This window comes from Tyto alba, unplaced genomic scaffold (assembly GCF_018691265.1).
Source record: "Tyto alba isolate M040663 unplaced genomic scaffold, T.alba_DEE_v4.0 Super-Scaffold_13, whole genome shotgun sequence".
Classification (NCBI taxonomy): Eukaryota; Metazoa; Chordata; class Aves; order Strigiformes; family Tytonidae; genus Tyto; species Tyto alba.
The window spans coordinates 35,725,425-35,743,115 of NW_024881275.1; the positions used below are offsets into that span (position 1 = coordinate 35,725,425).

At 38.9% G+C, this 17,691-nt stretch overlaps 1 protein-coding gene across 3 annotated transcripts in view; it reads left to right on the plus strand.

Moving 5' to 3' along the window:
* Nucleotides 1-280: 280 nt before the first annotated feature.
* The window catches only part of NAA35 (N-alpha-acetyltransferase 35, NatC auxiliary subunit), a 48,563-nt gene continuing 31,152 nt past the window's right edge, over nucleotides 281-17,691 (plus strand). For 2 of the 3 annotated variants that reach the window (XM_032981886.2, XM_042787841.1), the window contains exons 1-16: nucleotides 281-396; nucleotides 1,917-2,058; nucleotides 2,824-2,857; nucleotides 4,334-4,448; nucleotides 5,551-5,625; nucleotides 6,886-7,053; nucleotides 7,827-7,893; nucleotides 8,591-8,634; nucleotides 9,202-9,252; nucleotides 10,877-10,960; nucleotides 12,743-12,857; nucleotides 13,365-13,543; nucleotides 14,684-14,743; nucleotides 15,912-16,018; nucleotides 16,251-16,317; nucleotides 17,588-17,686. In XM_032981886.2, the coding sequence (XP_032837777.1) occupies nucleotides 1,935-2,058; nucleotides 2,824-2,857; nucleotides 4,334-4,448; nucleotides 5,551-5,625; nucleotides 6,886-7,053; nucleotides 7,827-7,893; nucleotides 8,591-8,634; nucleotides 9,202-9,252; nucleotides 10,877-10,960; nucleotides 12,743-12,857; nucleotides 13,365-13,543; nucleotides 14,684-14,743; nucleotides 15,912-16,018; nucleotides 16,251-16,317; nucleotides 17,588-17,686 (1,389 nt within the window). In that variant the 5' untranslated portion in view covers nucleotides 281-396; nucleotides 1,917-1,934. Of the gene's footprint in view, nucleotides 397-1,916; nucleotides 2,059-2,823; nucleotides 2,858-4,333; nucleotides 4,449-5,550; nucleotides 5,626-6,885; nucleotides 7,054-7,826; nucleotides 7,894-8,590; nucleotides 8,635-9,201; nucleotides 9,253-10,876; nucleotides 10,961-12,742; nucleotides 12,858-13,364; nucleotides 13,544-14,683; nucleotides 14,744-15,911; nucleotides 16,019-16,250; nucleotides 16,318-17,587; nucleotides 17,687-17,691 lie in introns of those variants that run through there. The other variant, XM_032981887.2, reaches the window with a different exon arrangement.

A 17,691-nucleotide genomic window follows, 5' to 3' on the forward strand; every position in this document is an offset into this window, starting at 1 on the left:
CAGCCTCCCCCGCCCCACCGAGGCGCCAGGCGTGCCCGGGTTCCCGCCGCCCGCTCCCTGCGGCTCCTCCCCGCCACTCCCGCGCAACTGAGGGTGGCTCGCCCCGCCCCGCCCCTACCGGCTCCCCGCGCGCCCCAGCAGCCGCGTGGTGTGCCCGCCGCCACCAGCCTCGCGCGCGCTCCCTCCCGCCCCGCGGCGGGCGCATGCGTGCCCGCGGAGGGGGGGGGGGGGGAGAGGGGGAGGGGAAAAGGGAGGGGAGGGGTGGGGGAGGGGAGCGGGTTATCCTCCGCCGCACATGTGCGCCTGCGCGCGGCTGGCGGGCTGGCGGCAGCGGGCCTGGACCGAGCGGGCTCGGCAGGCAGGAAAAGAACAGGACGCCGGCACGGGACGCGGCGGGTGAGGCCGCCGCTCCTCCTCCCCCCTCCCCCCCCCCCCCCCCCCCCCGCCCCGGGAAGGGTGCGCGGGGGGGGTTATGCCGTGCCGTGCCGTGTCACGCCACGCCTTGCCACCGCCGGCAGCGGGAGTCCCTCCCGCCCTGCCGGGGTGCCGGGCAGAGTCAGCCCCGCGGGAGCGCGGGGGGAGGGAGGCGGGCGGGCGGCGGGCGCGGCGCGGCCGGCGCCGCTGCCCCGCGGCGGAACGGGCGCTGTGCTGCCGCTTCCCGTGCGGCGCGGCGGGGGAGCCGCCCGGCTTGACAGCGTGCGGGCGCTCGCCCTGCCCGGCCCCCGGCGGGAGTCGGGCTGCCCGCCAGCCCCCCTGCCTCAGCGGAGGGGGGGGCGGGGGCGGCCGGGGCCGAGGCGGCGCCGGCTTTTGGGACGGGTGACCTGCGGCAACGGGAGAGCCCGTGGCGGTCTGTCTGGGCGGGCGTTCGCGTCTGAAATTCAAGCGCGATTTCCATTCATTTTAATTAGTTTCTCACGTATTCCCTCGTCGCAGCCCGCCGTGCCTGGCAGTCGCTGCAGTCCCTGGAGAACTAGTGACACACTGACACGGAGGCGAAGGGATTCCAAGGGACTAGTTTTCACATTCTGTTTGATTGCCCTCCCCCCCCCCTCTCCCCCGACCCCTTTTGTTTCTGGTAATCGCCGTTGCCTGAGAGGTCTCATGTCACGGGGGCCTTTGTTTAAAGCTTCCGTGGCGGCTTTGATTAAGCTGTTTGGGACTCGCCGGGCTGGTCGGTGTCTCTTGCAAGATCTGCGGGTAGATAAGAGGAGATCGAGCATTGCTGATATCGCAAAGGCAGACTGACTGGCAAAACACAAAATTCTCCAGGGCTGCCCCGCGTACCGTGAGATTGTGAAAGCACAAAACCGGTTCGCAGTAACTAGTTGGCGGAGTTTAAACATTATATTCCAGTCTGAAGTTGCCTAACATTGCTGCGGTAGTCTTAATACTACTTTCTGCTGAGGAAGTCAGAGGAAATATGCCCGCTTTCACAAATTTGCTTGGACGTACTTTGTACAAAGAACAAACTTGTGTGTGGTCGGTTTTACAGTTCCCTCTTTTTAATTCTTTTCACGGAGGGGTAGGAGGACGTGTATTTTTAATAGTGTAAACCAAATAACAGTACTGTGATATCTACATCTGTTGTAAGAGGATTTCTCATCCTTGTTTCCAATTTTATTTCCAGTCTGACAGTACACGCTTTATTATGGCTCTGTACTGCTAAATTTTTGATGTACTTAGTTTCTGACGTTTTATAGCCTGCAAACTAGTTGTAGAGAAATGGTGAATAAGAAAACGTTTTTTTCAATAATTTTTATTAATGTTTGGGCTGGTTTTATGTGATGGTAGCTATTTAAGTGAAATCGGGTTAGGCAGCCTCTCTTCCTCACCCGATTCTTGAAAAGAAAAAAAAATGCTCCCATTAAGCACTTTCTCTAATTTATGCATAATGTGCACAAATGTGTCTGATACAGATTTAAAGGTGCAGTATCATGGTTATGAAAGCTTCAGTAGAAGATGATGATTCAGGATGGGAACTTGGTATGCCTGACAAGATGGAAAAGAGTAATACAAGCTGGATAGATATAACACAGGATTTTGAAGAAGCTTGTAGAGGTGAGTTGTACTGCTTCTGTTCTTAGAAAACTTGGAATCCTTTGGAGGACTAAATGTAGTTCTTTGACGTGTTTTAAGAAATAGTTTGACCCAGGTTCAGGCTCCAGATGAATGGACTACACTGATTCTGTGTTTCCCTGCATTGTAACGTAACTGTGAGGTTGGAAATGTCAGAAGAGCCTCACCTTGCTTCCTCTGCCAGGTTACATAAATATCTTTGAGTCACGTTTTTTCATTTTGCATGTTTTTGCACCTGTTTTTTTCTTTGCAAAGATTTCTTCCTATCTCTTTTGCCAAATGAAAGTCTCATTCATCCATGCAGAACCAACACATCAGTGGTATACTCTTTGTGTACCCATCACATACATCTAAAGGCTTCATTAAAAGCAATGAGGAAAAGCAAGCCCTGTAGTAAACTCCTCTGGAAAAAATCAAGGCATCTGCATAAAAGAGCACAGAAAACTGCTGTCCTGTGTTCCGGGCCATTCAGATGCTACTATTTAGTAATTCTAAGACCACCTTAACTATTGGTATAACAGAGAGGGATGAGGAAAGACACTGAACAGCTGGGGGTTTTTTTAGCTTTTCAGTCTTGAAAGTGCTTTGTAAGTAAAATCAAATGAAGGTAGAGTAGAAATCTCTCATCTGCTTCCCACACTTTGTTCTTTCTTAGCATAAGACAGTTTGGTGAGTGACAAGACTGTCACGGAGAAGTTGTACTAGAAGGATGATTGTAATTGTTTATCTTGTTCTGTTCCTTTGTAGAACTGAAGTTAGGAGAACTGCTTCATGACAAGCTGTAAGTATGCCTCTGGGATAGTTCTGGATTTTAGATAGGATTAGTGCGAATATGTTAATGCTTACAAATGAGTAAGTCATGCAGTATCAGCTAAGGTTTTTTTACACTTCTACTCGAAATAAAATAGTTGAAGTATTCACAGTATAATTTGACCTCAGCAGTGTGTATACAATCCACCTGTATGAATGCTGAACATTTCTCATGGTACCAGTATAATGTTACATTTTCAGTTAAGCAGTGTAGTTTAGAAGTTTATAGCATATCTTACGATCAGTGGTATTGACACTACTGAACCTTCTGACCTATTTTATGTGGATATGCTTTTATTAAAACATGCAAGAAAGCCTTTTTAAGATTTTAAATTTGATTGCCTCAAATATTACTAACAAGTTTAGGATATTCTTTAACATAACTCTTAAATGACGTGATAAAATGCAAACTGAGAGAGCTCTGCAGATTAAGAAAATACGTATTTCAAAAAAAACCATGTTCTAAAATCTTACTGAATTCATTAAAGAATGATGTGAGATTAAAATATGTTAAAGATAAAAGTAAATTGTTTAGCCACATGAGTCTGTTCACTTGCATAAAGAAAAAAGTGCATATTTAAGACTTAATAACTTGGAAGGCAGAAGGACACTATTAAACGCAAACCTGCTTAAAAACATGTGCAAGGATGTCGCCACATAGTTACTCGATACAGTCAAAGCACATTTTTTTGATGTATAATTTTATATCTAAGAACATTTCAGAGCAAATATGCTTTTTAGAATTAGAACGTGCCACACGCAGTAACCTTTCTGTATAATAGCAGCTTGTGCAGCAGTTCTGATCAATATCATATGTACCAAAGGTGAGGCACTATATCCCCTCAGTAGGCCAGTGTTCATTTGGTGTGGTTCTCCTGCGAGCTTTTATGCCCTGACTACAAGTGATCCATTGTCACATGCTGGGGTTTTCTTGTATTGGTTTTCTTAGCATGCCCACTTTAAATAAAGTTGGCATATCCAATGTGTATTACTGTCTGTGTCATGTATATTGTCATTAGTTTATGAGGGACACAACTTACTTGGGTTTTTGGATATAGCATAATAAAGAACAGCTTGTTCAGTTAATACCAGTTTATTACATTATGTGATCTTTAAAAAGATACTGTGTCATTATGAGGTGTGTAGAAACAAGTGTGCACAGATTTTAGTAATGGAATATTTGGCTTACAAGTGTTCGTCACCTTTAAAAAAAGACTAAGAGTTTTCTTTTAGGCATCTATTTTCTTCCTTAGTGTTTGAGAGATCCTCATATGCCTCAAAACCATGATCTCTGAACATCAGTAGTAATGTTCATACCCTACCTTGTTGTCTGTAGTCAGAATACAGTGTACTCAGTTTGTCATCGTATGTTCTTTTACACTGATTTGTGAAGACTGTATTGTATAAAATAATTACATTAAGAACATTTTCTTATTGGTGTTCTTAGTTTTGGTCTTTTTGAAGCCATGTCTGCCATTGAAATGATGGATCCCAAGATGGATGCTGGTATGATTGGAAACCAAGTTAATAGAAAGGTTCTTAACTTTGAGCAAGCTATTAAGGTTTGTGTGACTGTGACTTTCCTGGGTTTGCCTACACTTCCTGTAAAAGTATGATACAGTTTTATCAAATCGCAGTTAAGCATAATTCAGCATAATTAATATTTTAAATCTTTACTTAAAATTTATTTTTTCTTTTGTATTTTGGATAGTTAAGTAAGAAACAGCTTGTGATGTTTACCTTTTTTGTTACCCATAGTATCACAATGATGCTAACTCTTCCAGTGAAAAGTACTGTGAAATTGTTTGGTATTGATACCTCAAATTTCAGCAGTGGTTTTGCCAAGTCAGCCTGTGGTTTCCCAAGATGTGTCTTTTATATGAAGATGTATTGGTTAGTCTCTATTTAAGCTGAATGGAAACCAACTTTCTTACAAAAGCTTGAAATTAACACTTCATGAGACTACCAGTTTATTAGCAATGAACAGAAGCTGGCTAATTTAACAACACTGACAGTAATAACTAACTTTCAGTGCATGGTCAATAAAAATTGGTGGAAGGAGGTTGTTTTGGAAAAAATAATGCACTCATGGAGGTAAAAATATATTTTACTATGGACCTTGTTCTGAATGGATTACAAGAAGTCTGTGTAAAATATTGGCCATCTAAGTCAGGTAGAGCGTATGCGGAATTGCATACATTGGACAAATAAAATGATAGAAGTAGGGTTGCTGTCTTCTTGGTCCTGACCTTGAAGGTGGTAAAAGTCTACCAGTATCTGCAGTGTAAAAAGAAGTCTTCAGAGAATGTGTCCTGCATATTATTCCTTGTTCAATCTTTATTATGATTATACATACTGTTTTGTGATATAAGTGTTCACAGGCAGTTTTAAACTTTTATTGACTACTCATAAATCAGAAATTTTATTTTAGCTCTCTCTTTGAGTAGCTTTATGTTTGGTGAGTGCTCAACACAGTGATGGGAAAGCAGAGTTTTTCAGAATTTGACACACATTGTGAAGCTGGTCTGTAGAGCTAGTGGTATACAAATAGTCTGAAGTCTTAACCAAGTTGTAATTTCCTCTTTGGCTGTACAAATAGTAAGTTATATTTTGCCTATAGGCTTCCGTAGTCTTCAGATTTTTTTTCTTTCTTTGTTTTCCAAGGATGGCACCATTAAAATAAAGGATCTCACTTCACCTGAGCTGGTAGGAATAATGGATACATGTTTTTGTTGTTTGGTAAGCATTTCTCTGCTCCTAATGTTAGGTGGTTTTGCTTTCAAAATACAATTCTTTAATCCATCTTAAAAAAAAGAGAAAGCAGTAGAACTCAAGAAAAAAGATTCACCAAGCAGAAAATACATATTTAGTATTTTAATTTCCATTTAGTTATTTGCATTGGCTGTTATAAGAGGCATAATCTGATTTTGGGATTTTTTTATTGTAAGAAATCATTATGGAAGAAAACTGGCAGCATTTTGAATAATGTAAAAAGGTTTTATAATTTGTGGTTTTTTAAATGTATGGTATCTGACTGCCTGCTCTATACTGGTGTTGTGACTGTGCTGGAAAGTGAGTATGCAGTAACCTACAGCATTCTTATTTCTCTACAGCCAGTATTGAGGGACCTTACAGGGGCATTTTGAAGAAAGAAAAGAAAATATGTAAATCCATTTAGAAAGGAAATAAGTGAAATATCTGTTGTTAATTGTGATTTTTTTTTTTTTTCTGTGTATATATCTTAATTTCCTCAGTAAGTGATACAAATTATTTTCAGTTATTCTTTAAAATTACATCAATAAAATTACTTTGGTTTTTAAAACAACATTTCAAATTAGTTCAATCTGGAAAGGTGACTGTGTGTTTGATAAGGTATAATGTAATTAGTCTTCTCCCTCTCCACCCCACATCAAATACTGACTTTTTTTTTTGAAAAAGGACAGTGGTGATACTAAAAATTTGACGCTACTGTGTTTTATGATATTTCAAGATAGAAATATTTGTTTAAATTACTGAAGCTTTCCCAGTAGCTTAAAGCAGCATGAAAGTAGCAGAGAGGAGGGGCTCATGAAAAGAAGCTGTAAGTTGTAGAAAAGAACATGCAGAATATTGCGGAGGTGTTTCATAGCCACTTGCATTTTTCATTCAGTATTTATAAATCTTTAAAAAAACCCCAAAGGAAAAAAAGCTTGTAATTCTGATGGTCTGTTAATGTCATGTCTCAGAGATCAGACCTGAACTTTGTGGAAGAGGTTTATCCAACACCAGAATTTGATAGTGTTATAGGATTTAGTAACTTACTGCCTGCCACAGCCAGCAGATGGACAAAGGTTAAAGGTTGAGAGACCTTTTCTTGCCATTTTTTGCTTAGATGGAAGGTTGCTATGGTAGGGACTTCCTTAATGATTCACTGAAGCAGAGTAAGATAGAAGAAGAATGGAGATATAAAAATGAGGACTTGGCTGTCATGAGTAAAATGTTTAATTTTCTTTTCCCCAGATAACATGGTTAGAGGGACATTCCTTGGCACAGACGGTATTCACTTGCCTCTACATTCATAATCCAGACTTCATAGAAGATCCTGCTATGAAGGCTTTTGCTCTAGGGATCCTAAAAATCTGTGATATTGCCAGAGAAAAGGTTAACAAAGCAGCTGTTTTTGAGGAGGTATGTGTTTCAGTATCTCCTGTGATTAAATACGTAACATTGTACATAGGCTACACAATGCAAATAGATCAGTATATTAGAGAAATTTGTTACTCTTTGATTTGAGGATACTGTAGGAGCAGCAGTTCATCCTAAAAGTATTAGACTTGATCTATTTAAAATGCTGTTTTCTTCAATGAAGGTGTTTTGTGGTCTTCTGTATTTTGCTGAAGCAATGAAAGTCTCATGGCTAACCATTTGAAATCAGTTTTACTCGTGTCTTCCTGTTTAGTTTTTTATTTTTCTACTTCAGATAACCATGATCATCTTTTGTCTGAAATGTCCTTCTAGCGAGGGAACCGGAGTCTGGTTTTCTGTGCTCAGAGCAATCTTCGTTTCCTCTGAGCTTGGACAAGTAATTTCTTATTGACTGCACCTGATTAAATAGATTAAAATAGTACTTTGCATCCATGGTTCTTGTAATGTTTTTATAGGGTGGCACTTGATAAAAATATGAAGGGCATGCTGGCATTTAGGATTTATGCAGAAAATAATTACCTTAAGCTGGATTTGGGCAGGAAAGTTACCCACACTATGGGTATATTCAGTTGTGCAAAATAAAACTGGACTTCTATAGGTGTAAGCTTGTAGTTAAACAAAAACACCTCAAAAAAAACACAAGAAGAAAACAACCCCCAAAAAACAAACCAAGCAAAAAGAAAACCACAACTTGAAATCTAAATAATACTTTTTATATTTCACTACATATTGCTGCTTTGATTTTTATTTTTTAGGAAGATTTTCAGTCAATGACATACGGATTTAAAATGGCCAATAGTGTGACAGATCTTAGAGTTACAGGTACAGTTTGTGCTTCCTGTGTCTGTTCACCAGTCTCTTTCTCTTCTGAGCATGTTTTTACTCTCAAACAAACATAATGAATTAGTAGGAATCTCAGATGTTAAGTTGCTCTTATTAGTCTTGTGAAAATTTGTGGCTTGGTAAAAAGAAATCATTTTTCCTTGAAGAAAAGGTTCAACTCTTTATTTGTTAAATGCCTGAGAAACAGAAGTGCTTTTAGATGTGCTGGTCAAGTGGCTGAGCTCATCTAGGACTGAAATAGATATAAACTACTGGAAAGTGCACTGCTTGAGTTCTGCTTTGCTGCCTTGCAATTTGTTATGATCTGGACAGATTGCTTTTGAGGAAAAAGCAACCTTGTAGTTCTAAAACTATGAATGTGTGTGTTATTAGGTACATACGTAAGTATGTATGTTAGCCTTTTGATGCATTTTTTGACACGAGCTTTCCATTGATTTATATTTAGAAAATTTGTGAACATTTCAGCTTTGGATCAGTCAGTCTATACTCTGATTTATATATTGTTGCAAAACATCCACACCGTCCCACACAAGGCATATTTTTGGTTTAGTCTTTGGGTAATGGCTGTGTAAAGCACTTCAAAATTTTGTTTCCCCCTCAGAACTTTTTACCCCTGAGTGGTGTAGGTCTACGTAGAAATGCATCTCAGCTTTTAATTGTACTGTGACTTTTCCAGGTATGCTAAAAGATGTAGAAGATGACATGCAGAGACGAGTGAAGGTATTTTTCTTATGTTTGCCTTGTCAATTATACTTCAAGTGTACTTAACATAGGTTTTGGGGAAGGGAGTGGATTATGATAGATGCAGCGGTCTTGTGTCTTTAAATGGTGGGGTTTTTTTTTTTGAAGAGCTGCCATAATAGTTTGTGTAACATGGTGGTAGTTTGCCTTCTAGCTAAAGATGCTGAAGTCTTCAGATTGTTCTAAGCTCTTTAATAGTTGCTTCACTAGTAATAGTTCTGGCTTTTAGTAATAGCTCTGGCTTCTATGCAGATGAACTGTGTGATGTTAAAGAAGTGACTTAATCTTCCTTTACCACAGTTTACAATATAAAATGTTCACACGATATCCTTGCCTACTTGCAGAGTGGACTGAGATAAGTCTCATTACTATAGGAAAGTCTTGGATCATTCAAGAACCTAAATGATATACAAAGAGATTTTGAACTTGAGAACTGATTTTTAGTGTTACTTAACAGATGGATGTTTTGGAGAGGATAAGGGGATTTTATCATTAGCTTTGCTTTGCAATTTTTAATAAATTATTTGAGACTTTTTTACCTTCTAGAGCACTCGAAGTCGACAAGGAGAAGAGAGAGATCCAGAAGTTGAACTTGAAGTAATGCATTGTTTACTTTTTTTTTTTTCTGGATTTCACTGATTAGTACATAGTTACTTTAATCAGTAGTTAACAGCTTGTGAGAAATGTGTGTCACCAATGTTGCTGCTGCTGTCATATCTGAGCTGCACTAAACATGGCCCTGAGCAAATCCCTGAGGCAAGCAGGTGGGCTTTTATGCTTTGAAGGGGTAGAGTTCTGGAATGATCCCAATGGCAAAATAGTGATGCTGCTGCAATTCTGCTATTTATGTACCTACATCTCAAGAAAAAAAAAATTGGCAAAGTAGGTAGTCTTATCTGGCCTGTATCTTATTCCTTCAGTTCCCTTCCTAGTGGCTTTTACTGCTGCTGGCAGCCTCTCTAGCTGGGGAGAAAGTATGAAGAGAGGGTAAAAGCAGTGTAGCTCCTTCTAGAAAAAGTGATAATTGATATAGTTGCTGTGTATATATATACATATGTAAACCATAAGACATACACACACACCAGCAGCACAGAAATATTTGGATTTCCGGTAAAATATATATTAACATCCACACTCAAAGGTAAATGTGCGTAGTTAAACACATAGATGGGTAGAGCGGTGGGTGGAAGAGGCTAGCCTATAGTTAAAATTTCCCTCTTCTCGAGTTTGAAGCAAATACTCACAATGCATTGGTATTTCTCAACGGGCAGTGATTGAGTTGAGGAGGAGTCTGACTTTACCCTGTCCTTCTGTCAGTTTTGTGGTCAGACGATCCTCAGCCTTCGCACAGTGTGAGCCCGAGGGGCGTCCTGGCTCAGGGGAGATGCTGGTCACAGCCCACTGCGACCCAGGAGAGCTCAGAGGGTCCCGCTTAGGGTTGATATCTATAGGGTCCAAGATAATTGACTTTCATCAAGTACTTTTCCATTTCGGCCCAGCTGAGGTGACAGAACATTCTGGTGCTTTCTACCAGTTGTACAGGCCCGAGCCTTGCTAGATTTTGAAGTTGGGGTGTCACCTCCTTTGTGCCACCGCAACCCGGGTGCAGATGTACTGGGCTGTCAGGAGGTGATTGATTGTCGTTGCAGTTTCCAAGCAATAGGGGAGGCAGAAGCCAAGTACAGAGAAAGGGGATGTGCCTTAATGCTCTGGTCTGCTGCCTTTTGCAATCCATTTTGGTTTGGTGTGTGGCCCAGGAGAGGGGGGATCGCACCAAGCACCGAGCAGCCCAAGAGTTGGGTTGTGTTGCACCACCACAGTGGTTGATTTAGAAGGCTGTGGATTTTGTTTCCCAGTAGTGTTCTTTTCTTGAAATTTATTTTTAACATAGATCTTCAGCAAAAGGAGAAAAAGATCAGTTTAATAATTTCTGGTTGTTCACTTAAGCTGAGATTTGAACATCATTTTTATAGGAGATAGCTATACAGCTAGTGGTTGTGCCTTACCCAAAGTATCTTAGTATTTTTTGTGTTAGAGTGCTTTTCTGACAGCAGTACAGATTTCTTCTATAAATTCTGTAACTTATATTCAGAATCATACTAGATACCATACTATTAAGAATAGAGAGCATACTTCAGTAAATGTATAAAAGTGCTTTTTTTAAATGTTTCAAGTTTTAATGCATATTGCTTAGTAATTTGCTTTATATTTTTTGTTACAGCATCAACAATGTTTGGCTGTGTTTAGCAGAGTCAAGTTTACCCGAGTGCTACTGACTGTTCTAATAGCATTTACCAAAAAAGAGGTACGTTCCTTTGGTGTTTGTGTTCTCATTGTGGTGCTGTGAAATAATCATTTTTCATTCTCTAAGGTCAAGCAATTATTCTGTATATTTGAATAGATGTTGCTGCAGGTAGAGCACTGGATAAGGCCCTACAGTGGCAACCATTTAGTTTTCGTTCATTTTTAAAGAAAATACGGGGAAGGCTAGTAGCTGACATCATTATGGCCTTGCAGAGAGACAGAATATTCATTATAGAACACAAAGAAAATTCAAAGACATGAGCAAAACATTTTTTTTCTCAAGTTCAGTCCCATTGTGTGGAGTTACCTGACAGTAGGCAGTGCTTTGTCCATCTTTAGAGAATTGTTAGCTTTTCCTTCCATGTGATACTGAATTTGTATCTACACTTTTTGGTCTGAGAAGAGGAATATAAGAGCTTTCCATGCAGTTTGTCTGCTTTTTTGGATATAAGATTTCCTATTTGTTTAGGGGGAAAGGAACTGCATGTTTTAGGGCAAAGGGGTAGAATCACATGTTATGTAAGACAAAGGTTTTTGTTTAAATAGCTTTTTCTTTACATAAGGATAAATATTTGTCTTGCTTATTGTTATTTCCATTTTCACTGAGAAATAAGCAAGTTTCTTGCTTAAGTGGCGTGGAGTTTTTCCCACATGCTTTGCTGTTGGGGCAACTCTCTACTGTACAGTTTAAAAGACCTTGATCAAATTGAAAGTTAGTAAGAGTATCATTGATAGACATCAGTCTTGAAGAAACAAGTGTGTGAGTGGTTGAGATTAATTGCATTCTGCCTGTAACCGTTAGTTATACCAGAAATTGAACTGTGACATAGAAGTGGTCTACACTGATATACAACCAGATTCTCTTTGTTAACTGCTGTGAGTTAATGATCTGTGCAAAATCAGATTATGTTAGTGTTGCTAAAGTCTGATTACTTAAATTATAAGATATTTACATCACGGACTGCTTTGATTTTAATTAGATCTGCTTAGCAGCTTATTCTAGTAGATTTGTGGATGCTATATGTGAACATATGTGGAGGTATAGAACTTGTTCAGCTTCTGTTAGATCTTCAGGGTGGTTTTAAACATCTTTTTTTTTTCTGAAAGAAGTCGAGTTTCAGTTTGAGTTGAGTTTTCAAATATTTGAAGTTCCATCAGGGGCCGTTAGTCCAGTATTTTTAAAACAAGATTTTACATTTTAGAGAGAGATATTTTAAATGGTACCCAGTTTGCTAACAGATGTGGAATCATAGGACATCAGAAAATTCAGCATGTCAGCAGATCATGAATGAAGATTTCTAATGGAGATCTGGTATTTTCTAACATTATGTGGTGATTTCAGTTGATGGCTTGTGTTTTGTCTATATTCTCAAGAATTCTGCATTTTCTAATGATATGATAAATTTTACCTCTTGCAGTTTGGAGTTCTGCCTCACTTGGCAGAAGAGTTTTTTGGGTTTTTTTGCCCCCTCCCTAGCCCCCCCTACCCCAGTCCTCCAAAATCAAAAGTAGAGGACTTGCATGTAATGTATACTAGAATTCCAGTTGTAACTACTGTTAAGGCTTAGCTTACGCAGCAAAAAATAGAGTATTGAATGTATGTATAGATATGTAAAATATAAATAACGCTTTATTGTACAAAAATCTGTTGCGTATTTTTTTTCAGAACTGGTTGTGTACAAACATTAGAACCCTAATATCATTCTTTTTCCTGATATTAGCATTAATTCTTTATTCAAACTATGTTGGTTTGTAATGCAAATAAGTGTTACCTATCTTTCAGACGAGTGCCGTTGCAGAAGCTCAGAAACTAATGACTCAGGCAGCTGACTTGCTTTCTGCCATCCACAATTCATTGCATCATGGTATCCAGGCACAAAATGATACCACTAAAGGAGGTCTGTATCAAATGTTACCTTTTTTTTTTTTCTTAAATATGCTGTCTTAGTAAATTTTAATATCTACCAGTATTTAAAAAAAAAAAAAGTCACTAATTTGAACTAATAATAGTTGTTACACAAGCTGTTACAGATTTCCATTGCTTGGTCTTAATTTTATTTCACTAAATGATGGTTCTTCTGAAAGCAATACTATCACTTCAAAGACAGAGGTAATGTGAACCTTTGGTTAAGTGCATTGCAGTTCGAATCTGTGTATATGCCATTTTAAAGTAGGGAACACCGCATCACTGCCTGTACAGGTGTATGCTGAGATGTTGAGGTCTGGCTTTTTTTAAATAGTAATCATTGTCTCAGTTGCATGGTGTCTTTGGAAGTTAACTGTCAGTTTAAAAGTTCATTTTGGCTAATTGAGTAATTTGTATTATACTTTCAAGTTTGAAATGAGTTCTGAAAACACCGCTTATGCAGCTTTTTTTTTCTGTCTCTCCCCCTTCTCTTCATTAGATCATCCTATCATGATGGGCTTTGAGCCCCTTGTTAATCAGAGATTGCTGCCACCAACTTTCCCTCGATATGCAAAAATAATTAAAAGGGAAGAAATGGTCAATTATTTTTCCAAACTAATAGACCGAATAAAAACTGTATGTGAAGTAGTCAACTTAACTAATTTGCACTGTATACTGGTAAGCATGAATATTTCTTATAGCCAAAAATAAGATCTTAAAATGTAACTTGCAAAAAATCATTCCACAGATACATGCCATTGCTCACTGGAGAAAAAAATTGAGCTGTAGGTATGAATCTTTTGGTGTTTCTCATTGTTGTGTACCATTTCAAAATTTGCTGTCTTTCCTGATACTTAATATTTTTCTTTATTTGACCAAGGCCTTTTCTCCTCTCAAATCTTACATTTTTCCCATAATCTGTTAAATAATTATGCATGTTAGTAGCAGAGCCCAAGCAAGTCAGTTTCCTTGTAACTCTTCCTTTGGTTGAAGAGCTGCATCTGCAGTAGCAGAACATGATTCCTTGCTATATTCCTGAATTTTTCAGATTCACTAAGCACTATTCTGCATATATGCCTACAACACGAGAGCACTTAATACATGTTTGTTTAAGCATGTTATTCCCTGAATAGGTGTAAAGTTAAGCACCTGCTTATGTTCCTTCCTGAATAAGTGATGTTATTCTCAGTTACTGCCTGCATTTATTAGAAGACAGTTAAATGCTTGAAATACTTACTACCATACATGTATTCACTGAGAAAAAAGCCACAATTTCATCAGATTGAAGATGAAGCAAAAATCTTTTGCCTTCCTATGTCCTGTTAAATTAATTAAATCAGTGTTTGAGTGAAGCATCTGGTACCAGTTACATACTGCAGTTTTGTTAGATACCTGGTTCAGTTGTGTTGTGATCTTAGCGGTTTCACGGTATCTTTTTTCTATACTATTGTCCTTCTAATTGTTGCATCTGAAGAAAAAAATTCAGAAACCTTTTGTTTTGTTAAATAGCAAGTAATTGCAGAAAAGCATAGATTTTGGCTTCATAACATGTTCTAGTTTGTTCAAATTAGTCATGCTTACTTTCTTACAAAATTGTATAAGCCATGCTATGTGTATATGTATGTGTGTGTACAAAATATAGGTGCATTTACACAATTGTATATATATATGTGTGTATATAAAAATGCAAATATGTCTGTGTGTATAAAAATGTAACTCTGTGTGTGTGTGTATATATCTCTGTATATAGTTTTTAAAAATGGCATATTGACCTGAATTGTCTTTTTTTTTTTTTTCCCCGCCTAAAATGCAAATCAGGATTTTTTCTGTGAGTTCAGTGAGCAATCACCATGTGTCCTTTCAAGATCCCTGTTACAGGCAAGTCCTAATCTATGTCTTTGAATAAAATACTAATGCATTCATTCTAAATGTGGACTCGTCTTCTTGCTTCAAATATTTAAATTATTTGCATATGACTTAGTAAACTATAAGTGGTAAAAAATTTTCTGGAGATATTTAAGTATTAGGTATATGGAGGCTTACATTCTGATTAATTTTTTAAAACATTTTAAAATACTGTTTAGATCATGTTAGTACATACTAATTAAAACAGAACATGTTAAAGATTTTTCTCTGCTGTAAAGTTGGGCCTGTACACTCATTTTTATGGTGTTCTCTATATGCTGTCTCAGTCTGGGGTTGGTGTTTGTATTCATCCTCCCTGTTTGGACTGAATTTCATGTCTAGACTACATCTATTGCTGCAACAATAAAACTGACGGCTAGGGCAGAACAGGCTACTATTTTGCATCCCACTGCTTCACTTACATTGAAAGTATATTGTATATTCCTCAACTCAGACTAAATACCTCCTTATAGGAGGTTTTGATTTGAATAGGATGTCCCTGGACGTCAGAACTTCTTTACATTTGATCCCAATTAAACCACGTATAGAGCCGATGGAATATAACTGTTGGCAAGTAAAATGTTTTCATAGTGTGTGTGTTCTGACTTTCTACTACATGTGTTTGTGCAGTCCCTGTGGGTGCCTGAAAGCAGAGCTTTTTCTCCAACTGCTGAAGAACCATGTAGGAAAGGGACACGGCACTCGTGAAGGAAAGTGGAATGAATGTTAGGCATGACCAAGGAAAGCAGCAGTATCTATAGGGGTAGAAAAAAGTCTGCATTAGTCTGAATATTTGCCTTTATCTGCCTCCAGGGAAACCATATAAACTATTTTATGTTAATCCTCAGAAACATCAGTCTCATTAATTGTCTTTAAAATCCAAGAAGTAAAATCATTTTGCATGCATTGTCTTAGGCAAGTAATAGAGTTGTATTTTGTGTCATGGGAGTACCACATAAGTGACAGGTCTCAGTATGCCTCTGAGTCTGTAACCTTGTACCTAGCCAAACCATTTTATTTTTTAAAGCAATCTTACAAGTTTCTGGTACAATATAGGTGCTGTAAGAGCTTTCTGTTAGTAATTTCTAAAGCATTACTTTTAACTTAAAACATGTTTCTAACAACACGTGTTTACTTTCAGACAACTTTTCTGGTAGATAACAAGAAGGTGTTTGGCACTCACCTCATGCAAGACATGGTAAAAGATGCTTTAAGGTCTTTCGTCAGTCCTCCAGTACTTTCTCCAAAGTAAGTAGATCTTGAGTTTACTTACATGTCTTTACATGTTCGATGAAAAAATATTTCTGTTTACAAAAGCAAGGACAGGCATACAAAGAACTTACACATTTTGTGCTTATTAGTGCTTACAGATGAAGGAGTCGGTTGCTGTTGCTGCGTTCATGTTTATTTTTTAATTTTGTGCTACGTAGACTGGTGACATTTGTAAACAGATGTATGTATTTGGATATTTCTCATTTAGGTGCTGTCTTTATAATAATCACCAGGCAAAGGACTACATTGATTCCTTTGTGACACATTGCGTTCGGGTAAGTGTTAATTCCAATTACAGCATGTTTACACACATATGAGCACTTCCAAGATTTACTTACGTTTGAAGATTAGACCATTTTTTTTAGGCATCTGACACAAAAGCAAAATTGCAGAAGTTGGCCGTCTTAAAATGGTAACGCTTTTTAAAAAGCCAGTGTAATTATTGCTATTTGTTTCCTGTATTATGCTTCCAGATTTTTCACTGACATTTTACTTTATTAGAAATTTGCACCTACTATCTCTTTACAGGGTAGTTTCATGTCACAAAACAAATGCAGTAACACCAGTAAAAACAAAATCACTTTTACATTCTCTCCACTTTAAAAATTATAAAAACTGTTTTAAAAGATTTAGTTATTGAATGCAGCACAATGAAAATCTAAGAAATTCATAGAATCATTTAGGTTGAAAGAGAAGGTCATAGAGACCAACCATTACCCTCCCACTGCCAAGTCCACCACTAGTCCATGTCCCCAAGCGCCACATGTACATGTCTTTTAAATACCTCCAGGGATGGTGACTCAACCGCTCTCCTGGGCAGCCTGTTCCAGTGCTTGACAACCCTTTGGTGAAGGAGTTTTCCCTAATATCCAATCTAAACCTCCCCTGGAGCAACACAAGGCCTTTTCCTCTCCTGTCACTTGTTACATGGAAGAGGCCAACACCCACCTTGTTACAACCTCCTTCCAGGTAGTTGTAGAGAGTGACAGGGTCTCCCCTCAGCCTCCTTTTCTCCAGGCTAAACACCCCCAGTTCCCTCTGCTGCTCCTCACAGGACTTGTTCTCCAGACCCTTCACCAGCTTTGTTGCCCTTCTCTGGACACCCTCCAGCACCTCAGTGTCTTTCTGGTAGTGCAGGGCCCAAAACTGAACACTGTATTTGAGGTGCAGCTCACCAGTGCCAAGTCCAGGGGGACAATCACTTCCCTAGTCCTGCTGGCCACACTATTTATCATACAAGCCAGCATGCTGTTTCCCTTTTTGTCCACCTGGGTGCATGGATTTAGACATAAGTATCGTTCTTACCCCAAGTATTCTGTTCTGATCTGATTTCTAAAGGATACTCTCTCAATCTCGTGTTGACATGTGTACAGAGAAATGGGCTCTTGTGTCACCCCAGAGAGTGCTTGCCTGCTAGCTTGCATTCCATAGGAAGCCTTAAGGAACCCACCTCCTAATATAGATGTATAAAACAGGTGCCTGAATAGACATCCTGTAGTTTCAAAATTGTGTTGAAAATTTAAAAATACACTTTGTTTCTTTCAGCCATTCTGTAGTCTGATTCAAATCCATGGACACAATAGAGCTCGTCAGAGAGATAAATTGGGTCACATTCTTGAGGAATTTGCCACCCTCCAGGATGAGGTAAT